At 37.0% G+C, this 25,476-nt stretch overlaps 1 protein-coding gene across 9 annotated transcripts in view; it reads left to right on the forward strand.

The window, feature by feature from the left end:
* Window positions 1-25,476, forward strand: part of TXNDC11 (thioredoxin domain containing 11) — a 67,866-nt gene that overhangs the window by 14,618 nt on the left and 27,772 nt on the right. For 5 of the 9 annotated variants that reach the window (XM_036411098.2, XM_045571679.1, XM_036411097.2 and 2 more), the window contains 2 exons: window positions 5,617-5,746; window positions 14,660-14,753. In XM_036411098.2, the coding sequence (XP_036266991.1) occupies window positions 5,617-5,746; window positions 14,660-14,753 (224 nt within the window). Of the gene's footprint in view, window positions 1-2,498; window positions 2,583-5,616; window positions 5,747-14,659; window positions 14,754-24,016; window positions 24,039-25,476 lie in introns of those variants that run through there. The other 4 variants (XM_045571681.1, XM_045571680.1, XM_036411100.2 and 1 more) reach the window with 3 other exon arrangements.

Below are 25,476 nucleotides of genomic sequence, written 5' to 3' on the forward strand. Positions count from 1 at the left end.
TAATATTCTTTCCTAAACTTTTTTCTTTTTCAATATATTTTTTTATTGATTTCAGAGAGTAAGGGAGATGGGGGAGAGAGAGAGAGAAATAGCTAATAGTTTACGCCCGCTACTGGTGATTGACCCTGGAACTCAGGCATGTGCCCTGACTGGGAATCAAACCGTGACCTTTTGGTTCATGATAAACCACTGAGCCACAAAGATGGACTAAACTGGTTTTTCTTAAGTTTCATATCATTACGTATATTCTAAAGCATGGTTTTTATTGTAATAGTAATAGTTACTCCATTGTGTGGCTGTACATTTCAAATATTCTAAAAGTGTTTTGTGGTATAAAAATAAATAAAAGTCTTTATCCTTTTAGTTGGCAGGATTGCATAATCAAGAGGGTATCTTACCATCTTTTCAACTGGGAAGAAAAGTACAAGTCCATAATTCTATAACCATAATTCTGAAATCCAGAGAGCTCTGGAAACCTAAATTTGTCCCCAAATACATTCATCTGGCCTAAAGTAATAAGAGGCTGTCTATAGGCTTTATCTCACTTAAGGTGCCAGTTTATTCATTTTGCTGTAGAAAAATATTGGTGCTTGATTTTGGAGTACTGCCTGGCCATTGCTATGGGTAATGTCTAAAATTTGACTTAAAGGATTTTGGATACATGAGATGGGACTCGGACTTTGTTCAATGTAGTTGTCTTAAAGTTTGTTAATGAAAGTAAAATGGGTAAAGAAGATGTGATTAGTAAGATTTTATTTTTTATTTTAAGATTTTATTTTTTCCCCTCCCTCCAAACTTCTTAGACCTTAATAGAGATTTATAACAAACATCAACAAATTACCATTGTGGATTATCTGTCACATTCCATTACACTTCCATGACTTTAACATAAAATGTTGTAAATAGTATTTGGGCAAAAACATACTTTTCTACCCCATTTTCAACCTCACATTTTCATCTAGACATATGAATACTTTCTCAGAGGAACTTTCTCATAGTTCCTTCTTTTTAAAAAATATATTTTTATTGATTTCCGAGAGGAACAGAGAGGGAAAGATAGAAATATCAATAATGAGAGAGAATCATTGATTGGCTGCCTCCTGCAGCCCCACACTAGGGATCGAGCCCGCAACCCGGCATGTGTTCTTGACCGTGATCGAACCTGGGACCCTTCAGTCTGCATGCCAATGCTCTGTCCACTGAGCCAGTCCAGCTAGGGCAAACCCGTGGTTTGCATGCGGCCCACAACGAATATGTTTGCGGCCCAGCCAATATAACGGTATGTAAGAAACGTTTTAACAAAAGTGTCGTAACTTAATTTTTACAATATTCTGTTATACATAATTATTAATAATGAATTACAATGTTCGCTAGTGACGAATTACTATAATCACGCACCTTATGTGCAGGCGCACTATTTCTCTCCACTAATACTAGCAGCTAATATTTTAGCAGCCAATTGCCACATCAGTTGTTTTGTACTGATTTGTTTGGTATGCGCAACAGGAAATATTTTGCTTTTGAAGAACAAGGAAAATAGATTATTTGTGTGGCTGTACATTTCAAATATTCTAAAAGTGTTTTGTGGTATAAAAATAAATAAAAGTCTTTGTGTGTTTTGTATCGTTATTCAGTGTCTGGTAAGTTAATGTTCAAGAAAAAATATTAACTTTATTGAAATGCTCTATTATTTTATGTTAATGATTACTCATTTATTTCAGCTCTTTTTATTCAGCATGTCTCTATTAAAATAAACCTACATTTCTATTTGTTTTTTTTGCGGCCCATATAAACTTAAACCTTGTTTATTTGGCCTATGTTAGCCTTTGAGTTTGATATGCTTGAGCTAGGGCTCCATTTTATTTATTTATTTATTTAAAATATATATTTTTATTGATTTTGAAAGGAAAGGAGAGGGAGAGAGATCGAAATATCAATGATGAGAGAGAATCATTGATTAAGGCATCCTGATGTTTAGAGGTGATTGTGTGTGTGTGTGTGTTTGTGTGTGTGTGTGTGTGTGTGTGTGTGTGTGTGTATAAAAATGCTAGTAAATATAAACTATAAAAGGACTGGTTTAAGGTACTTCCTAAAAATACCTGATCAATTTTTTTCTTATTAGGTAATATAGAATATACAATACACAATGAATCTGCTACCAAAGAATTATTTATAAATTGTTTTTGTGTTTTTTTTGTTTTTTAAGATAAGTATAAGGTGCTATGCTTGAAGGTTCTAAAACTCTGTGCTCTGTCAAAGGGATAATGAGCTTGCCTCATGAAGGTTCCTGCATTTCTTTTCTTGGAAATAGGAAATAGGACACAGATGCCTAGCAGGGAATAAAAGACTTGCAACTACATGTAACCAAGCCAGTTGCCAGAGCTGAACTTAATGTGATGTGACATTAAGATTAGAAGAATTCCCTTTAATAGAGTGCAAAATGTCATTTTGGTTTATGTGGCGTGTGCATTGTTGTCTTACGCTGTTTGTTTTCTTAGTTTTATAGAAAGATTGAAAAGGCATGGAAGGAACTTTAGAAAAATCTAGTCCACTCCTCTAATTATATAGATGAGGAATTTGAGGTTAGTACTCATCTTGAAGTGTTTGCCCCTCATCTTTATGTGTTAAATTTTTACTTGTTTAAGTCATTCCCAATGTCTCAAAAACAGAAGAAAGTGCTAAAGCACAGAAATATCTGAAAGGTAGCCTTTTCATATTCTATTTAAGAATCTCCAAGCCCTCTATTTTACATGAAACACATATGAATGAATGTGTTTCTTTAACTAAACTCTCTTGTGAGTATTTGGTAGTCTTGGAGATTTTTTTTTGGTTAATGTGCTTGCAAATGTGAACCTTGAGTCTGTCTTATCACTGGATAGACTGTTGTGTGTGTTGTTTCTGTTTGTATAATGACTTACCTAGTTGTAGCTGCTTAAATAAATTAATAGATTTTTCTGTTTTGTGAAACTAGATTCCACTTTTTTTTTTTTTTTTTTTTTAAAGTATATGTGTTGCCGAAGGGAGCATAGATTCCATTTTTTTTTTTTTTTGGCTTGTATTAATACTAGTTATTACACTTGATCTTAGCCAAAAGGCCGAGAAGCGATATATTAATACTAGTTATAAAGGCTCTGAGGCAGTAGTTTCTCAAAACACTATATGGAGTTAAGCAGCCCTAGGTCAGCTTGTCCTACAGCAATGACTATAGCATGTTGCTAAAACATGTCCCCCATCCTGCATTCTGGGTTCTTCTCATTACAAGTACTGGGATTCTGTAAAATTCAGCAGAGCCTGTTTGTTTGAATAGATGAGGTTTCTAGATTGGTTGCCTCCTTTTTGCTGAATAAAATAAGTTATCAGATGATTTTTATTTCTTCCTTTAAAATTTTTTTTTATATATGTTTTATTGAATTTTTACAAAGAGGAAGGGAGAGGGATAGAGAGTTAGAAACATCGATGAGAGAGAAACATCAATCAGCTGTCTCCAGCACAGCCCCCACTGGGGATGTGCCCGCAACCAAGGCACAACCAAGGCCCTTGACCAGAATCGAACTTGACACCCTTTGGTTCACAGGCCAATGCGCTATCCACTGAGCCAAACTGGCTAGGGCTGGTGGTGATTTTAAAATAATTGTTAAAATTAAATTAGTTGTAATAAGTCTTGACTTATGGAATTCTTAACTGTCTCCCAGTTGTGCATGTAGAATGCTATTTTTACTTTTTTATGCTAATATTTCTTTGCATCATATTCTGCAGTACACACTGAAGAATTGTGTTTATCTTATCACATTATATGTGTGTTAATTTCTATAATCAAATATTATATTATTATGACCATAGCATTTATATAATTCTTTACTGTGCTCTGTCTATGCTTGCTATTAACAGTAAGCTTAATATCAGTTTCTGTTTAGAGAGAAGAATGTTTATGGAGTTGCTGAATGTCACTCTATTTCTTATCCACTCCACATACCATCCATTTATATTTGAGCAATATCTGTTGGTATTGCACAATATCAAAGAAAGCCATTTGAGGATTCTGATCAGCTTATTAGGAGGTTAACTGAGTGTTAATAGTATTCTTAGCAATACCAAATCAACTTCTTATGCATCCCCTATACAACTGGAATGGAAAATCATTTATACAGGCTCCTGACTTGATCCATCACATAATTTTTTGTTGTAATAAAGCTCTAACTAGGTTTAAGGTTCAATTAGTGATCCTTTGTATAAATGCCTATGTGAATATTTATTTTTAATTTTTAATTAATATTAGTGGCTCAGTGCTTGAATTTGTGCACTTTGAAAGGGAATTAATTAGAAGAAATATTTTAATGTTGCTGTTTGTCCTTTTTCTATAATAGAAGTGTCAACCAATTTCATGATCGACAGTGCCATATTGAAACACATGTGTGATTGGTGCCAGCAAGAGCATTATATGTAGCATACATGCATGAGTCAACATAGCCTTTTATATATATAGAATAAACTTGCTTAATTAGACCTGCTTTTAGATTTAGCTAAACTTTTTCCAGCCCAGTGAAGCACCCCAACTTCTCTTTCAGGTAATTGTAAGCAACACAGCAGTAAATATCAACATGAAGCAGATTATTATTGTAGATCCCACAGGGAGAACAAAGGGTAAAATATTTAACTGCAGCAGTGTTTGATTGTATTCTATGCAGTGAGAAAACCTGAAGTCATTTTCAAGGTCCACCATTTCTTCTTTTCAGTTGTGTCAAGTTTCTAAGCTTTCTAAATTTCCGTTTTCTGGCTAATGAAAAGAAAATAGGATTCCACCTACTCTCCTTTCTACCTTTTCCAGGACTTCTGTGAGGATCAAATGAGATGAGGCATGGGAAAATGCTTCACAGACATTTGGTTACAGTGTAAAATGTTTGCACCTGGCTATAAAGCAAGTTGTATTCCTGAGCTGAAGAAATTGCAAGGAGACTAGTTGCTATGGAGAGGAAGTTGGGCATTGTTATGTAACATTATTACCCAGACAGATACTTAGCATATTAGCCATATATATATATATATTGATCTCAGGAAGAGAGAGAGAGAAACATCAATGATGAGAGAAAATCATTGATTGGCTGCCTCCTGTACACCCCCCACTGAGGATTGAATCCACAACCCAGGCATGTGCCCTTGACCAGAATCAAACCCATGACCCTTCAGTCCACAGGCCGATGCTCTATCCACTGAGCCAAAATGGCTAGGTTGGGAATATTTAATAACTGTTTTTTAGTAGGCTAAGGGCCAACTGCTCAATGGAAAGCTTGCCCCTCTACATTGAATTGTGTGGTTCAGATCCTGGAATCCTTTAGGTTTTGGCCAGTTTCCAAGGTTGCCTTTCTATTTTGTTTTTTTAAGGAAATATTGCGGGAATTAATTTGTTTTTCAGAGATTGCTTGTAATGGCTTCTGTATCTTTCCTCTCATAAATGCTTCTTAATTGGCTCTCCAGTTGTCTCCTGAGACAAAGAACTTCTCAGTCAGGATCCTAAAGCAGGACCTTTTCATTTTTTGTTGTTAATGATTTCAGTTATACATTACAGGTTTAATGCATGGTGTATTCTTTTTATTTTTTATTTTTATTTTTTGGTACTAGTTTTGGACCAATCGAATACAAAGGCCCCATGAGTGCTGTTTACATTGAGAAGTTTGTCCGCCGGGTGATGAAACCACTTCAGTACATCCCATCTCAATCAGAATTACTAGATTTTCTCTCAAACTACGAGGTACCTATCTTTCATATCTCCTTACATTCCCAAGATTTCACCGGGTTGTATTGGATTGTTTGTATAGAAAAGTTTTTATACTTCCTGATTTTGTAGCAATTAAAAAGTTACATTATAGATAAGCCCTAATTAAATGCTTTTTGAGATAATAGATTATAGGGATGGTTTGACCAAGTGAGTTTTAAGAAAATAGAATGCTTGCAAAACCTTTATTTTTTACTTGGGAATTTTTAACAAACTTTCAATTTGTCTCACAATTAACTTAGAGTATGTAAGAATTAACTTATTTATATACAGCGGCAAATTTCTAAAAATTTTATTTGATGCTTTATGGCATCTTATGATGAGGTATCTGGTTTTTCTTGTCAGTTGTAGTTTCAAAGCAAAACAAAACTGAAAATACATTCCTTTATATTTTAAGTGTATAACTATTTTAAGATCTGAACTGCTTTTCCATTGCCAATTTCAACACCTGATAAAATATTTTTATAGGTTGTTCAATGCTTGTGCAGGGCAGCTTATTTTTGGGAGACTAGTATAAAGCTTAAAGTAATCTCAATAAAATGTAAAAATAGTTTCACAAAAAATTTTTGGAGCAAGTGTAAAGTCATACTTGGGTACAACAAGTGAAAGTGCTGAATCTACTAGACCCGTGGTCGGCAGACTGCAGCTCGCGAGCCACATGCAGCTCTTTCGCCCCTTGAGGGTGACTCTACCACGGCCTGGGCCAGTCTATTTTGAAGAAGTGGTGTTAGAAGAAGTTTAAGTTTAAAAAATTTGGCTCTCATAAGAAATTTCAATTGTAGTACTGTTTATAATTGGCTCTTTTGACTAATGAGTTTGCTGACCACTGCACTAGATCACTAGGAACTAGCAAAAATGAAAAATGGTGCTTAGATATAACAAAATTAGGACCTTAAGTAACCAGATACAGATAAAAATCATATGAATCCTGACTTCATAATTTAGAATTTAATAATAGTGATGGGTTGAATTTTTGTGCTATGTAGATTGTATGTAGATTAGTTAAGAATTTCTTTCACTAGAACATCATTAACAGCTTTTTCAATCATGTTAGAAATATTATTTATATGTTAATGATAGCAGATTCCCCAAGCAGCAGTATTAATATCTAGTTCTGCTTGTAGTTCTCAGATATGCATTTGAGTAAATTCTTTGCTCTTAAGGTAGAAAAATAATGGATTTCCGTGCTACTCACTATCTTGCCTCCCGTTTTGCCTGGGTAGGCTGATAGGCCTGAGCTACACTGGGAAGTAGGGCATTTGGGCCTAGTGTCTTTGGTAGCACCAACTAGGTCTGTTGATTTGCTTCTTGGAATCTTCTCTACCATTTAATCTCTATAAATTGTCATGTCATTTAGTGTATGCTTAATTTCTGACTGGACCTTTTTCATGTCGTTGACATTCTCACTAAGATCCCTGAAATTTCATAAAGATCCTTGAGCAACTTTATAACCATGGTTTTGAACTTTGTATCCAGTAGTTTGCTTGCTTCCAATTTTTTCATTTGTGACGTTTCTTTGTCTCTGCATTTTGGCTGCTTCCCTATGTCTGTTTCTATGTATTAGGTAGAGCTACTATGTCTCCTGGAATTGGTAGAGTGGCCTTGTGTAGTATGTGTCCTTTAGGGCCTAGTGGCTCAGCCTCCCAGTCACCTGAGTTGGGCACTCTAGGTGCCCCCTGTGTGGGCTGTGTGCACAGACTTGTAGTTGAGACTTGATTGCTGTTGGCGTCTCTGGGAAGAGTTGGCCTCAAGGCCAGTTGTCTGTGAGGACCATCTATGACTACAGTGGGAGAGCTGCTTTTTAGGAGGTGAGGCCCAGCTTGAAGCAAGGCAGTCTTGTACTAGTGCCTGGTCTTAGGCTTTTTATTGATACGTTTGGGGCATGCTGTCACCAGCTGCAGCTTGTTTGATTGATTTTTAGCAAAGTCTGAAGCCTGCACCAGGACAGGCCATTCATATGGAAAAAGAAAAAGCTACTCCGTGGAGTACAAGAAAGGAATTGTGGAAGATTCTTGGGGCCAAAATCTTACTGCTTTCTGCAAAGAGAAGATTTTGAGTATCCGAGTGGTCCAAAAATGGCGAGCAGAGTATGGTAGCGTTATTGAAAAAGTGGACAAGGGAAATGCTAAAAAGCGCAAGTGTGGATCAGGTCGGCAATCATTATTTTCCAAGCTGGAAGACCTGATTTGTGAATGGGTTGTTGACAGGAGAGCAGAGGCTTTGGTTGTGAATAGGACTCAGATTCAAGAATTTGCCCTTGCAATGGCACCACAGTTTGACATAGCCTCAAAGACTTCAAAGCATCACAACACTGGCTGGATAATTTCCTTCAGCGAAGTGAACTGTCTTTAAGAATATCTACAACATTGTTTAGGTTAGAAGATACTCAAGTTATTAAGCGAGCACTTGCATTCAAGTCCTTTATTGATGATGCTGACTTCTCTAAATACAATCTTTCCAACATGATTGCTATGGATGAAACTGCAGTGTTTATGGGCAAATCATCTCAAACAGCAATTGAACAGCGGGGTGCCTCCTTAGTGTACATTCCCTCCACTGCTTACAAAAGTGCACATGTTTCCTGTATTTTGGCAATTCATCTGGATGGCACTAAAATCCCACCTTTAATCATTTCTAGGGGCAAGAAGGAAAAGATTGAATGTATTTTGGGCGTTTTTATTCTTAAAACTGAAAAAGCCTGGGCCACACAAGCAGTTATAAGGAAGTGAGTCGATTTAATGCTGCTGCTTGTTATGCGAGGGAGCCAAAGAGGTCTGCTAGTCTGGGATGCAGCTAGCACTCACCGCGCTAAAGACATGAAGACATTACTTCACTAAAGAAAAATAGATCAGATGATTCCCACAGGAATGACGGCCTATCTCCAGACTCTTTTTTTTTTTTTAAATATATATTTTATTGATATTTTACAGAGAGGAAGGGAGAGAGATAGAGAGCTAGAAATGTTGATGAGAGAGAAACATTGACCAGCTGCCTCTTGCACACCCCTTACCGGGGATGTGTCCGCAACCAATGTACATGCTCTTGACCGGAATCGAACGTGGGACTTTTCAGTCCACAGACCGACGCTCTACCACTGAGCCAAACCGGTTTCGGCTCCAGACTCTTGATATTGCAATAAACAAGCCATTCAAAAACAATTTGCGCATGGAAATTAATGACTACATTGAAAATAGAATGGAGAGAAATCAGCGTGGAAACTTTGTGAAACCTAAACTGCAAGAAGTTGTGACTTGGGTGAAGAATTTATGGGAGAAAATCACTGACAGTTGCATTGCAAATGCACTGCGAGCAGGCTACCTTGACAAGAAGTACTCATTTAAAGACAGTGCTATTGCTAAACATGAGAGATTTGGTCCACTGATTCTGAAAGAAATGGAGTCACAAGAAATTCACCAGGAAATTCAGGAATTGGATTGTTATGATGATATTCCAGAAGATGATGATATGATTGTCATTGAATAAATGAGTAAATTCTTGATACTGTAGGATTCACAGTTTGTTTGGTTTGTGTTGACAACTACTGTACTACTGTACTGTATACAGGTAATAAATTTCCTTTATTTTCATTTAACAATAAATGTGTACTGTATTCTTCTTCATGGAAAAATAAGACATCCCCTGAAAATAAGACCTAGCGCATCTTTGGGAGCAAAAATTAATATCAGACATTGTCTTATTTTCGGGGAAACAGGGTATTTATACCACCATGTTGGTTCTCTCTCAATCTGCTATTTTTAATTGGGTCATTGCATTTATTCTGTAGAACTGGGAGTGTTCTTATGTATGATAATCACAATATTGAGACAGAGTAGGTTCTATAATTTTCTTTCCAGACATGCATTAAAATCATAGCTACCTTATAAATAATGAAATTAGCGAAAAACTTAAGTGAACTTGTCAATGCATACTACAGAGGGAGCTCAAGAGCTTTAAGTCATCTCATTGTAAACCATGTTAAGAAATTTCATTTTCTTCATTTATTCTAAATGTAGAATCTTTCTTCCTGGAGGTCCTTCTTGCCTATTTAAGATACAGACAGGAAAATGTGATTTATTACTTGTGGACAGCATAGCCCAGTGCCTTTTTTATTTTGGTGGACATTAAGTTGATTGGAAAGGAGATAGGATTGAGTGATGGTAATGTCACTTTCTCAAAGTCATTAGTCTTATGGCTCTCCTAATTTTGGTATATTTTAAATATTGATTTTAGAGAGGAATTGAGAGAGAGAAACATCAATTTATTCATTTGTCTCAAATCCAGATATTTGTGAACAGTTTGGGCTATTTTTGCATTCATTGATTGATTCTTGTATGTGCCCATGCGGGGGATCAAACCTACAATCTTGGCATATTGGGTTGGTGGCTCCAACCATCTGAGCCACTGGGTCAGGGCATAATTTTGGTATTTTTTAGGCATCAATTGGTTAAGGTTTCAGTAGCTTCTACATCAGTAATGCTTCTTTCTTTTTTTATTTATAAATATATTTTTATTGATTTCAGAGAGGAAGGGAGAGGGAGAGAGATAGAAACATCAATGATGAGAGAGAATCATCAATCAGCTACCACCTGCACACTTCACACTGGGGATTGAGCCTGCAACCCTGGCATATGCCCTGACCAGGAATCAAACTGTAACCTCCTGGTTCATAGGTAGACGTTCAACCACTGAACCATGCCAGTGGGCTCTTTTTTATTTTTTATCAGAATCATCTGATTTGTATCTTTTATTCTACCCACTAAATGCCAACAATATTATTTAATTCTTATGTTACATATGGGCCAAAATATTTTCTAAATCTCTTCATGAATTTATAATTTATCCATTTAAGAGTAGTGATTTTGCATGTATGTACTTATTTATTCTTATCAGTATGATAAACCAAATTGTGTTACATTTAAACAGAGTGGGGAAAAACTTGGCAATCTTTTAGAGATGGAAGCATGGTGTTGAGTAAATTGCCAGGTGACAGAAAACCTGAGTATTTTGGAGAAACATCTAGTAGAATGTCTGCTGCCTGCTGTTATACTGTTACTTGTTAGTAAAAATAGCCTGAATGTTGAACAAATAAATACTGTTTCTGTCAATTTATAGTTTTATAGCACCGTGAACTAAATAGTTTCAAGTTTTCTAGGTGTGAGTTAACATTAGTGCAGAAATACTTCAATTGTCATTGATAAAAACACACCACTAGAGATTGTGTACATCATTTGCTGAAATTGATGCCAAACTGCAAATAGTATTTACTTAGGAAATAAATATTTAGTCTTCATGAGGATTTGTTGGCCTCCTATAAGTAGTCTATTTAACCTCATTCTAGCAGGTACTGAATACACTGTACATTAGGGGATGGAATTAAAAACACAAACTAGGTCAAATTATAATCTGGCATTTATTATGTTATGTCCTTTGCTAAATTGTAAACTTGATAAAGGAGTATTGTCTTATTCACATTTTTATCCCCAATTCATTCATTAACAAATGTTTATTTTGTGACTGCTCTGTGCTAGAAACATGGTGATGAACAAGAGAGAGCCTCTGTTTTATGGAGTTTTAAAGTGGAGATATATAACAAAGGAAAACAGATAGACAAGGTGTAGGGGGTTGAGTAGTGTCCTGTTTGCAGTTGAGTTCCCATGATTGTTTACCTGGTAGCTATAAGCATCTGGGAGTAGATTAATAAAACACTGCAGATGGAATCTGGGGTCAGGTGATCTTACTTATGGTAAGCAGCAGAGTGAGGAGGGTCAACTTCTGTACCAGCAGGGCTTGCACCCCAACTATATAACCCAGTGTCAGACTGGCTTATGTGCTAAAAGCCTCAAAATATATTAGGCAGGGTTACAGTTGTGCTTTGAACCAGCCCCTGGTTTATTTGCAGATGAGCAAACAAGGGATCTTGACCTAGAAAATCTACTTATGTGAATATGCATGAATTTTATTCCCCAAACTCTTCTTTTTCCAGATTTAAGAAAGAATTGTGAAAGGAACTCTGAAATATGTAATCATTTTTCAAATACAGGTTCTGTTAGGCGACACTGAAACTTTGGGGAAATGGTTGCAAAATTTGTTTTGATCTTAAGCAAAACCAGAGCCAGTTTAGTTACTTTTCAGTGATAATTTGTAATAGAAATAAACAGATAAATATTAATTTATTATTTTGAAATACTAATTTTAAGTTACATTCTCAAACAGGCCAATTTTCAAAACTTAATATAGATTGTCACAGTATGGTGAATATTTTAAAAATAATACTTAAAATATATTTTGTCTTTTTCTTGTTTCTGTAGCTGGTATGTAATTTTAAATAATCTCATACAGTTGTTGAGTCTTATCTGTGTTTTTGCCAATGAAAAGAAAATAATTTTGCATATGATATTTGCTTTGTATTGTTTATGAAATTTCTTTGGTCAAAGTACTTGAAAAGTTCAGTACCAGTTCTGTAGACAGGCTCCTTTGTCCAAGCTCTGTAGCCCCTTGGAAAATTGCAGCAGTGATGCCCTCAACAAGAATAAACCTGTAGAAATGTCCACAAAGGACCCCTGCAAATGCTCCAACCTTCGTACATTTTAAAATGTTTATTGCAGTTTCTCTTGAAGACTAAGGTTTAAAAACTTTTTTGCTTCCATTAATGTCTGTACATGTGTGCATTTCTATATATAAACATATATGTAATTGCATACATTCATGTAGATATAAATGTGTTTATGGACCATATGTTCACTTCTGTGAAGTCATTGGTGATAACATGATGTGAAATTCCTCTGATTTAATTTTTAGCAAAGAAACATTTATTGGTATTTAAATTAATTTATTTCATTTGGTTTCGGTTTGGGAGATTGGTTATAATATAAAGAATCTTAAATGAGTCCATTTTGTTTCCACTAATTTTCATTTTTGTGATCTTGCATACAACATTAACTGAGTGACTAGAATGTCTGAAGATTTTGTCTTCCTTTTGTTCTTGGTAGTAAGGTTTATTACATCGTCATAGCATGTTTTGAAACCCAAACAGTATGCAGTTCTTCTTTCAGCCAATTCTGGATTGGCTTGTTAAAAAGATTTTAGAGGAGCCCTGACTGGGTGGCTCAGTTTGTTGGAACATCGTCTTATACACCGAGAGGTTGTGGGGTTTTTCAAATACCTGGGCAGCGTGCATGAGGTAATTGATGGATGTTTCTTTTTCATATCATTGTTCTTTCTCTCTTTCTCCCCCTTCCTCTCTAAACATATTCTTGGGCGAGGATTTAAAAATAAAAAAAGATTTTGAAAGAGTTTAGCAAAAGAAAATTTGTTTTCCGTACTTTTCTTTCTAATGTTCTCAGTTGTTTTAGAAGTTAGTTATTTGCTGGATTTTCTTAGCTAGTATTAGGATTCAACATTCTGACTATCTCAATTTCTATCAGAATAAAAACCAAGTGATTTATTTAAAATTGAATCTTGCCTGGCTGGCATGGCTCAGTAGTTGAAACAGAAGGTCACAGTTTGATTCTGGATCAGGACACATGCCCAGATTGTGGGCTCAATCCCCAGTGTGGAGCATGCAGGAGGCAGCTGATCAAAATGATTCTCTCTCATCATTGATGTTTCTCTCTCTCCCTTTCCTTTCCTCTCTGAAATCAATAAAAATATATTTTTTAAATAAATAAATAAATAAATAAATAAATTGAATTTTATGAGAGTAAACAAGTGATTTGAATTTGAAAGATAGTATGTTCCACTACAGGTCAGAAATTTTCTTTTTTTATACAAATTATTGACTTTAAATTTTACCAACAGATGAAATTCCTACCTTATCTTTTGGGTCTGATTTTGCCCCAATGATCAAATCAGCTCCACCATTATTTATTAAGAGCATGATGTTACATGCTTTAGGGCTAGAGAGAATTCTTTACATTTGCCTAGTGCTGAATAGTTCGTCAAGCTCATTCTTCTCCGTAACACTATGATAAATTGACCCATTTGCTATATAAGGAAACTGAGGTTTCTCTTTGAAGGGTTCACCCAAGATCATTTAGCTTTTGGACTTGAGCTTAAGTCTTCTGATTCCAAGCTCAGCACTCTTTCCTTAGGGATCTCAGTTTGGCTTTTTAGACAGATACAATCATTACAGAACAAAACCAGAGAAAATGAGTGCCACAAGGCCTTCATAGATGGAAGAAATTATTCTGAACAGGAAGGCAGGATGTATCTGGAGAAGATAATTTATTGGTTTAGCAGACTGGAGGGGAATTCTGTCCTAAGCTTAGAGAAGTAGAATGAAGAGAGAGAAATAAGTTTGTGGGGGATAGAGGTACAAGAGAGTATGAGACGGGTCCTTTGCAGAGGGTTCTGGGTGTGGAGGAGGAAAGAGCCCCTAGAAGAACTACCTGGAATATAAGTGGAGCAAATCAGATTTAACCTGATTTCTAGTTAGTGTGAAGGGGTGCTGGCATTCAAGAAAGCAATTTGAGGGAGAAATAAATCTAAGAAAGATTATGAGGAAATTGATAGCTTGTCTGGAGTTGCCAAACAGAAGTAAGTGAGAACCGTACCTGTAATTGATGGTGAGATTTTGAACCAGGGACATAGGAAAACTGTCAACAGAGAATGGAAAGACCTACTTAAGAAGAGGGAAGGAAGTTTCAGCTCTGAATTAACTCCCCCTATAAAAGCTGCTGCAATTGTATCTCTTAACCCAGTTGCCTAAATGGAAGGAAAGGTCCACCCTAAATCCCAACGTTTTTCATGTGATTAGGCTTTTTAAAAAAATGAAATGCAGCAAATGACAATTGTCATTTTATAATGACATGTCTTTCTTGTTTTAAAATGTCCCCATTGCACAATGATTAGTGATACCTCAGTCACTTAATTCTGCTCTTGTTCTTGCAGCCTGGAGTACTTGGGTACTTTGAATTCAGTGGTTCACCCCAGCCTCCTGGTTATGTGACCTTCTTCAGTTCAGCATTACATTCATTAAAGAAAGGTAAAAATCATTTATAGTAAGACATTAGAACTTTAACAAAAATGTTTGTATATTGATAGCTTCTTTTGCATGTGTTAACTTTATGATTACTTTCATTTTCTTGATTCTTTTTCTCTGTATTTGTATTACATAATTGTATTCTTTTATGTTCTGTAGTCCCTTACTTTTTAGCCTTTTAAAATGTAACTTGATCATACTGTCTGCAATTATAGGTTTTGTACTTTAAAATTTATTATATCATAATTTTGTGTGTGTGTGTGTTCATAGTTATAAGTTCTGGTCCAACTGCGTAATGGCTATATTGTCGATGTATAATATTAGGTCTAGTAATAATTAATGTCGTTTTCTAATACTTTTTTAAATCGAATTTATTTAAACAATACAACAAAATTTAATCAACAATATAGTTGCCGTTGTTTTCTACTACTTGTACCCAACGCTCAGGAAGCATTTTAATCCCTCTGTTGTAAAATTCTTGTGATTTTTGATGCGAAAAATTCGGTCAATGCATTTTTGAGGCATTCTTCATTATTAAATTTTTTTCCAAGAAGAAAGTTTTGCAAAGAACGAAACAAATGGTAATCGGAAGGGGCAATATCAGGAGAATATGCAGGTTGAGGGAGAACTTCCCATTCCAACTGGCGCAGTTTTTCAGCAGTGATTCTTGCAGTATGCGGTCGTGCGTTATCGTGGTGAAGAATTACGCCCTTCCGATTAATCAGCGCGGGTTCTTTTTCTCTTAAAGCTTGGGCTAACCTTTCCAATTGGGCACTATACACTGCACTTGTAATGATTTGGTTAGATGGTAAAAGTTCATAATGAAGAATTCCTTTAAAATTCCACCAAACACACAACATCACTTTTTTCGCATGCAAGTCAGGTTTTGGCGTGGGCTGCGGAGCCTCATTTTTGTCCAACCATTGAGGCCGCCTTTTCAAATTAACATACAGCACCCATTCTTCATCTCCGGTAATAATTTGCTCTAAAAAAGGCAAACGGTTTTGACGAGAGAAGAGCGAACTGCAAATTGTGACTCTTTGATTACGGTGGTTGTCGGTCAACTCATGAGGAACCCATTTTCCAAACTTTTGGACTTTGCCAAGTGCACGCAATTGATTGGAAATTGTTTTTTGTGAACAATTTAAAGTTGTCGCAAGCTCTTGTTGGGTAATTTGAGGATTTTGAACCAAAAGAGCTTGAAGAGCTTTTTTTTTTAAATATATTTTATTGATATTTTACAGAGAGGAAGGGAGAGAGACAGAGAGCTAGAAACGTTGACGAAAGAGAAACATCGACCAGCTGCCTCCTGCACACCCCCTACCGGGGATGTGTCTGCAACCAAGGCACATGCCCTTGACCGGAATCGAACCCGGGACCTTTCAGTCCGCAGACCGACACTCTACCACTGAGCCAAACCGGTTTCGGCTTGAAGAGCTTCTTGATCAAAATTGGACACACGGCCTCGACCACTCTTGTCATCTAACGAAAAATTTCCCTCGCGAAATTTCTCAAACCAACGCTGGCATTTTCTGGCGCTAACTGCATCTTGACCAAGAGCACTACAGATGTTTTTTGCAGCCTCACTTGCTTTTCTTCCTAATTGGAACTCGTAAAGCATGCAGTGCCGAATATGCTCTTCATCCGCCATCTTCTTAGCCCTAGTTTTGCAACAAAAACCAAACCAAACACAAACTTTTTCAAGCAAAACTTGTTAATTGCACTTCACACATTCTGTAGATACCACGTGTTTGAAGGTTATGTCAATACAAGTCAACGCCAAGCAAGATTTTAAACGAATGTTTAAAAACGACATTAATTATTACTAGACCCTTAATATTAATTATTAAGAGCAACCAGGCTGGTAGGGAGGAACAGTTGGGGGCGATCAGGCCAGTGGGGGCAGTTGTGGGCCGCTGGGCAGGCAGGCAGGTAAGCAATTAGAAGCCAGCAGTCCAGGATTGTGAGAGGAATGTCTGACTACTGGTTTAGGCCTGATCCTAGGGATTGAGAGTCCTAAACCAGCAGATCCTAAACCGGCAGTCAAACATCCCCCAAGGGGTCCCAGATTGGAGAGGATGCAGGCTGGGCTGAGGACCCCCTCCTCCTCCCCACTCCCACATCCCGTGCATAAATTTTGTGCACTGCTCCTCTAGTTGGGTAATAAGTTAGCACCATTTACAAAATAATGCTTCCTTTTACCCTCATCTTGGTGATGCCTGCTTTATCACCAAATATTTTATTGCCTGTAATTTGGTCTATTTCTATGTTTTCTCTTGGTCTAGATACCTCCTTTTATAAGAGTAAATATGTCATTTCTTGATTTTAAGTAAAGCCTATATTCAGCTTTCTCATTCTTGTGTTTTATGGAATATATTTTTATATCTGTTAATGCACTTGGCTGGATTTTGGTTGGAATTATATTAAACATATAAATTGACTTAGAGTTATTGACATGTTCATAATATTCAGCTTCCTTTTCTAGGATCACAACAGATTACTCTTTTATTCAACCTATTTATTTATTTATTTATTTATACATCCTTTATTAATGTTTATACATTTCAAAATGTGGAATGATTTTCTGGGCTGGCAGACTGTGTATGTTTCAAGAACTTGAGTGAAACCAATCTCGGACTTCTCTACTCTTTGGAGACTGCAAAGTCTGATCCTCTTTTAAAAAAAATATATTTTCTTAATTTTTTTACAGAGAGGAAAGGAGAGGGATAGAGAGTTAGGAACATTGATGAGAGAGAAACATTGATCAGCTGACTTCTGCACACTCCCTACTGGGATGTGCCCCCAACCAAGGGACATATCCTTGACCGGAACTGAACCTGGGACTCTTGAGTCCACAGGTGACACTCTATCCACTGAGCCAAACCGGTTAGGGCCTGATCCTCTTTTTTTTTTTTTTTTTTTTTTTTTTTTTTAAATATTTTTCTTTATTTCAGAGCAGAAAGGACTGGGAGAGAGAGATAGAAACATCAGTGATGAGAGAATCATTAATTGGCTGCCTCCTGCACATCCCACAGTGGGGATTGTACCTACAACTCAGGCATGTGCCCCTATTAGGAATTGAACCGTCATCTCCTGGTTCATAGGTTGATCGATGGTCATCCACTAAGTCATGCTGGCTGGGCACCTGTTTCTCTTTTTATCTTTTCACATTTGGTCTTGGCGGACAAACTTCTTTCTATGCTTAACGAAAATTTGGTAGAAGGGGATCATTATTTTTGGTTGGTTGCTTGATTTTTTCCTCATCTTATTTCATTATTTGCTGTAAAATGTTTTCTGGTAAAATGTTATATTCTTTTATGGTTAGTGACTTCTTTTAGAAAAGAAAATTTGCAATAAATTGAGGTACTCTTCTTTTCATTCAATCTACAATAGGGATGCAGTGCTGTTGGGAGTAAAGCAGTAGCTTGGGAACTGACAGTGCCTGATCATTACCCTTTGTTTGCCCTTGACAGAATCTGTAAAATCAAACAAAGCACTTGACTTATCTGTGTTTGAGATTGTCTCAAATTAGAGAGGGTGAAGAATGAAAGATGAGACAGAGGGCCAAAAACCGGGACTACAGGCTTTATTAGATGAGAAGGACCCCTGCCGGGCTTCCCCAAAAAGGGGAGTAGCCCATGTGCAGAGGGGAACACACCTTTTGAGGGGAGGAATGGGAAGGGATGGAGCTTAGGGTACTCTGCATGCGCTGATTGGTGGTTTCATATAAGGCACATGATTATGCACCTAGGTACTTAGAATCAAGGGCTTAGGGCAGTGGTCGGCAAACTCATTAGTCAACAGAGCCAAATATCAACAGTACAACTATTGAAATTTCTATTGAGAATCAAATTTTTAAAACTTAAACTTCTAACGCCACTTCTTCAAAATAGACTGGCCAAGGCTGTGGAAGAGCCACACTCAAGGGGCCAAAGAGCCGCATGTGACTCAAGAGCCGCAGTTTGCCAACCACTGGCTTAGGGTATTTGGCAGGTGCTGATTGGTTGTTCAATATACAGTCCATGTAAGGTGCCTGGTTAGGTGCTCAGGAATGCCCGTGACACCGATCCCATTTAAGTCATACTCTGTCCATCGGTTGGGGGAAGGGAGGCTCTATCAGAGAGGGTAGAATTAAATGCTTATTTTACCAAGTCACATTTGTGTGAAATACATCAGGTATAAATAAAGTCTATTGTAGCTTAATTAGAAAGCCACCTGCCTGAAAGCACTTTAAGTATTGTGTCTGTTTTCTTAAAAGCATCTACACCAGGTATTATATAACTTGACCAACCATTGGGCACTGGTGCTCCTTCTCCCTTTTCCTTTAGCACTCCATATCTGCTTCTCATACTTCATGCTGTCCTTACTATAGAACTGTCTGCATCTCTAGGGTAGGTTGAATGAAAAGAATTTGTTTAGATAGCGTAATATTTATTGAGTGCTTTGAAACCAAGGTTTTGCCTTCTTACTCCTACATCTTGATCAGTGTTGTAACTGAGAGGTTGAAGGATGACTAATAAAGGGCACTTTTGCTTAAGTGAGAATGATTTTAGGAGGCCAATGCCTTATCCATTAGGCGACTGGGGCTCAAGTGAGAATGATTTTAGTAGTGGGCTGTTAAGTCATTTTGGGTCCGCTCGCACCAACACCACTCTCCTTTCAGGTTCCATAGACCAATATGTGGGAATCATTCACAGCAGAACTGTTTAGTGTCCCTGCCTGGTACTTTTCTCCTTATTTTTTTCCACTGGCTTCTCAGTGTTCTCTGACACTAAAATCCTATTTAATTTAATTGAAATTTACATGATACTTAAGTGTCATCTTGAAAATACACTATAATTGAACTAACAAGCAAAATAGAGACAGACTCTTTGGGAGGGGGAATTGGGGAGGAGGATTGAGCAAAAAAGGCAAAAAAGAACTCATGGACACAGATAATAATGTGGTGATTTTGGGAGAAAGGGGAGTGGGTGGAAGTGAAAAAGGGTGTAGGGATAAATTAAAAAAAAAAGAACATACACTAAACTATTAACTAAAGACAACAATTTCACTCCCTTCTAACACCTTTATGAATTTCTAAACTTAGTTGCCAAGGGAACTTTGTGGCATGAGTCTTCTAAGGAACACCTTTTGGGAAATACTGTTGTAATGAATTTTTAAAGAGGAATTTCTTATAGGAAAAAACTTATAATTTCAGTGTAGGGTCCCTCTTGGCATCAGGAGGCATCTGATAGTGCTGTGCTTTGCTGGTATAATTCAATCAGTATATATAAAAGCATACTCCTCTATATCCTTATTCATAAATAAAGCTTTTTTGGAGCACTTTTATGTTAGATAGTGAAATTTTATAAAATATCAAGAGGTCTGAAGGGTAGGATTTTCTTACCCTGTAGGTGACATTCTTAGAGGCATTTAAAAAAAAAAAGAACTGACATCTTAGGCAAGATTGATGCTGAAATTGCTTTATTTTCTTGGGTTCCTGGGTCTAACTCTTTGGTTGTTGTTGTGGATTCTCACCGGAGGATATTTTTCCATTGATTTTTAAAGAGAGGGAAAAGTGGGGGAGAGACAGAGAGAAACATTGATGTGAGAGAGACACATTGATTGGTTACCTCCCACATGCACCCCAACCAGGATTCGAGCCTGCAACCAAGGTACGTGCTCTTAACCGGAATTGAACCCATGAGTCTTTAGTCCATGGGCCTATGCTCTATTCACTAAGCCAAACCAGCCAGGGCCCGGGGTCTAACTCTTCAGAGTTTGGACCAGGCTTTGGGTTTAACAATTGCCCATGAATGAAGATGGTTCTAGGATCCCTTGGTTTTCTCTGATAATCTCATAGTTGTCACTATATTTACTAATAGAAGGAAATTATTTTCTATCTGTCATGGGTACTGATTAATGCACATTAGAATAAACATATTAGGAATTTCTTGCTTTTGGTATCCATACGTAAAATTGACTTTTTAATATTTTGCTATTTTAGCAAGGTTATCATCATATATCATAAGAGATACTTTTATTCCCATTATTACATATCTCTTAAGTCTTGTAAATGCTGCTACATAAGAACTAAGGCCAAAAATGGACCTCCTCACACTTTAAGTTAGATTCAGAAGCATGACTTACAAATTCAACGAACATTTGAGGATCCACTGTAATTACAGCTATAAAGATGAATAAAACTTGTTCCCTGACATCAGTAGTGCCACCAGCTAGTGTGGCCAACATGTAGGCTTGCCCATAATATGAGTGTGGTGACAGGTCTGTGACAAGCTTTGTTGGATCTTGGAGGTCATTTGATCTGATTAATTCAGAGAAGACTGCTCTGAGGAGTTGGCACTAAGGGTATGGAGGGTTTCCCAGGATAATGAGAGGTTAGTCTTCAGGTAAGTGTGTTAAAAACTAGAAAGAAAGGACGATATAAGGGATTGGAGAAAGCAAAAGTTGTGCAGGAAGCTCAGAACCAAATTTAGTGATCTTTGTATATATTTTGGATTCCTTGAATCCATGTATCTAAAAAATTATACCACCTTGCACAGTTGGCATGGCTCAGTGGTTGAATATTGACCTATAAACCAGGAGGTCATGGTTCAATTCCTGGTCAGGGCACATGCTCAGTGGGCTCGACCCCCAGTGGAGGTTGTGCAGGAGGCAGCTGATAGATGGTTCTTTCTCGTCTTTGATGTTTCTCTCTCCCTCTCCTTTCCACTCTGAAATAATAAAAATATGTTTTTTTTTTATTTGTACTATCTTTACTTTCTAATTGTTTTGTGATAATTTTTACCTTTTTAACTTGTCCTGTGTGTGTGTGTGTGGTGTGTTTTGATCCTTCTAGGTTTTCTCTTTTTGTTAGTTTTGAAGCTGCGATGAGACTCTTAGATGAAGAACCACAAACATTAAAAATCTTGAAAAACTCTTATCTAATAAGGTCACAAGCTTATAGTGAAACAACTGAGTGCAGACAAATCCAGTTCTGATCTGTGTAAAGTTGAACATGACCAGCTGATTTTGGACAGAGCCCTTTGATGAGTCAGGCACTTTACCCGGATGATTCAGTCTTCACTGTCCTCTTCGCAGCAGGAACTGTTAGCTCAGTGCTGTTACCTCAGTGAGGAAACAGAGGCTCTGAGGAGATTGCTTATTGACTCAGGGTAACTATGGTAGGCAGAATAATTGCTCCTCAAAGATGTCCACATTCTAATCATCAGAACCTGTGAATATGTTATGTTACATGGCAAGGGGTAATTTGAGGTTGCAAATGAAATTGGTTGCTAGTCATCTGATATTGAGGAAGGGAACTTATCCTGGAGTATCCAGTATAATCAGAAGGATGCTTAAAAGTGGAAACAAGCCGGGACCGGTTTGGCTCAATGGATAGAGCGTCGGTTTGGGGACTGAAGGGTCCCGGGTTCGATTCCGGTCAAGGGCATGTACCTTGGTTGCGGGCATATCCCCAGTGGGGGGTGTGCAAGAGGCAGCTGATCGATGACTCTCTCATCGATGTTTCTAACTCTCTATCTCTCTCCCTTCCTCTCTGTATAAAATCAATAAAATATATTAAAAAAAAAAAGTGGAAACAAGAACTAAAGCGTAGTATCAAAGTGGTGGTACTCTGTGGGAAGGACTTGTCTGGCCATTATTGACTTTGAAGATGTATGGGAGCCACAAGCCAAGAAATGCAGGTAAACTAGAAGCTTACCTGCAAAAGACAGGGAGATGGATTTTCCTTAAAGGAACTTGTCCAACTGACACCTTAATTGTATTTCAGTGAAGCCCATTTTGGACTTTTGATCTCTAGAACTGTAAGATAAACTTATGGTGTTCTAAGCTACTAAATATTTGGTAATTTCTTATAGCAGAAATAGCAAATTAATATTGTCAGATACCATATAGGAGGAGCTGAGACGAGCCCAAGACCAAATTACTCCATTTACTGCTGTACTCATGGGATGTGGCAGGTGGTACAATATGCTGATTTTACCTCCAGGCCTTGCCCATGATACTGTTTTAAATATAGTACCTTTCTCTAATATCTCCTGTCTAATTTTCAAAGTGTACCTGAAGGCCTATGGGATTGATAAATATTGTCTAGGATGATGCTGGCACATTGTGAACATGATATGAACATTTCCATACCACTGGTCCCCTTCTTGGAACTTCTGCACTGGTTGGCTATGTCTCCTACTTGGCAGTTAGCATTGTTTTCTTATTTTCCCTTGGATTTCAGTGGTATCTTCCTTACAAGAAGTTCCAATAGACAGTTACAAATCATTTTAGTGGCAAGTATCCTGTATGTCCAGGACCCACTCAGTCACCCCTTCTCAGGTTCCCGTCGGTAAGATAAAGGAGCCTTGCCCAAGTTGCCTCTGAAGACACTTCAACTTGAAAAATGCATTGGCTCTTGGCTTGTTTTTGGAGGCCTGCGAGCTAAGAATTGTTTTTATATTTGTAAAGGGTTGTTTGGGGGTGAACATGTGACTCCATGCTAGATGATAAAGAATAGCCTAAAAGGGAGTGTAGGAGCCATTTCTAAGCAGATATGTTTCTTTTATGAAATCCTTCCTTCAACAAGTTTATTGAAAGGAATTTAATTGAAATATATACAAGGGAAGTATTCTGATTGATCGGTTTAATGTTGTGCTTTGGTTAAATGGGACCAGCTGGTATGAGGGTAGTTTACTGTCATATTAGTATATGTGCCAGTGCATATTTAGCTCTATAATTTATGTTCCCCTAAAATAGTGAAGTTGAAACTGATTTCTCTTCCTCCTTAACTCACAAGAAAAAAAAAAAATCACAACTGAGGACTTACATGTTTACTTAGGGTTTAGCAGTATTTTGGCAAGCACCAGAATATGCATATTGTATTTATGGTGCCCAAATGCCAGGTTCCCCCCCTCCCCCCCAGATAATTGCTTTGGCTTTATATTAAGAATTTTGAAAATATATACATTCCAAAGCTGGATTTCTAGGGGAAATTGCAAGTAATAAGATGGTTCATATATTAAAAATAAACATTTCTGTAATCTATTACATTTCTTTCAAGGCTTTTTAATTTTGGTAATGTATTTATCATTGGAAATGCGTGAGTCATTATCCAGTGAGTGATTGAGTCACTGTGTAAGTGCTAAGTAACATTGGAGAGGCTGTTGTTACCTGTTTTATATAATCCTATCATTTTCTTTTTTCTTCCTTGTCCAAAACCTTGGAAAGAAGAGTGGGAAAGCAGAAGTTAATAAAATGGCAGAGTATAGAGTAAAATGAGGACTCTTTCCAGGATGAAAGGTACACATTACAAGTTTGCCTTTTGGAATGTCACTACTTCCCAGAGTAAAGAAGTGAGATAAATTCCCCCAGGAAGGTATATGACTTCCTAGCCATACTGATTAAAAGCTGTGTGATGTAATCCAGTGGTATTTAGTTTTGAAGTATGTCATGATTTATTTGTTAGTAGTGATCTTCATGAGGATTTTTCCTGACCTGATATTCCATTTCATTTCAGTGATCCTAGAGAGATTGGCTCACAAATCTCCACATTGTTCACTCAGGCATTCTGTTTATTCTTTCAGTGTCCTTAGGTACCTTACTTTGTGGGTACAGAAAGTACTGCTTACTTTAGGCCTCTGAGAAAGAATTTATTTAAGAAGCTCAGCACTTTGTTCCTAGAGCCACAAGGTCTGGAGTCCCTCAAACCCTCTCCTCCCCCCTTTTTTTCTATCTGCAGAAGAGAGGGGGTTGGAGGGGTTTTCTCCCCCAAAATTTGAGAAATATTGTCTTATGTATCCTTCTTAGATAATTGCTCATTATTCAGACTTACTGGTTACTCGATTTATTATCTCAGTCTAAATTTCTTCCTGAGTTAAATAATCTTGCTTTTTCATCATTATTACGCTGGCATTGTCCAAATATAGCATAACCTTGTAGATATTTTAAAATTTTCTGATGGCTGAATTAAAATTTAAGGAAAAATAGCTGAAACTAATTTAATGATATAGTTTATTTAACCCAGTGTGTTCCAATTATTTCAACATATATTAATATGTAAACTATTGAGTTACTTTATATTATTTTTTTGACCAAGTCTTTTATACTTTTACACTTAACAACACATATCAATTCAGATCCTAAATTTTTATCAGAAATACTTGATTTCTATTTAGGTTTTAAAAAATTTATAGTTGAAAAAATCATTTGCATACCCAAGTTGTAAATATACATAAAAAGTTTCCAATGACTGTGTTGAGCATCACTTTAAAATGAAAATAATTAAAATCAGCCCTGGCCAGTGTGGCTCATTGGTTGGACATCTTCCCATACATCAAAAGGTTTCAGGTTTGATTTCCGGTTAGGGTACATACTTGGGTTTTAGGTTCAGTTCAGGTCGGGGTGTGTACAGGAGGAAACTGGTTGTTGATGTTTCTCTTCCTCTCTTTCTGCCTTCCCCTCTCAAACCAATAAACATATCCTTGTTATTAAAAAAAAAAATCAAATAAAGATAAAAATTTAGTTTCCAGGTTGCTCATATTTCAAGTGCTCACTAGCCACTTTTAGCTAGTGGCTACGAATACAGGATGCTGCAGCTGTGGCACAGGCCTTATTATCCAGTTGTCCCGGGAAAAGCAATCTGTAATAATCTATACTAATAAAAGGGTAATATGCTAATTAGACTGGACATCTTTCCAGACAATGCCACGGTAGCAGGGGCTGAGGCAGAGGTGGTTAG

This window comes from Pipistrellus kuhlii, unplaced genomic scaffold (genome assembly GCF_014108245.1).
Source record: "Pipistrellus kuhlii isolate mPipKuh1 unplaced genomic scaffold, mPipKuh1.p scaffold_m20_p_4, whole genome shotgun sequence".
NCBI lineage: Eukaryota > Metazoa > Chordata > Mammalia > Chiroptera > Vespertilionidae > Pipistrellus > Pipistrellus kuhlii.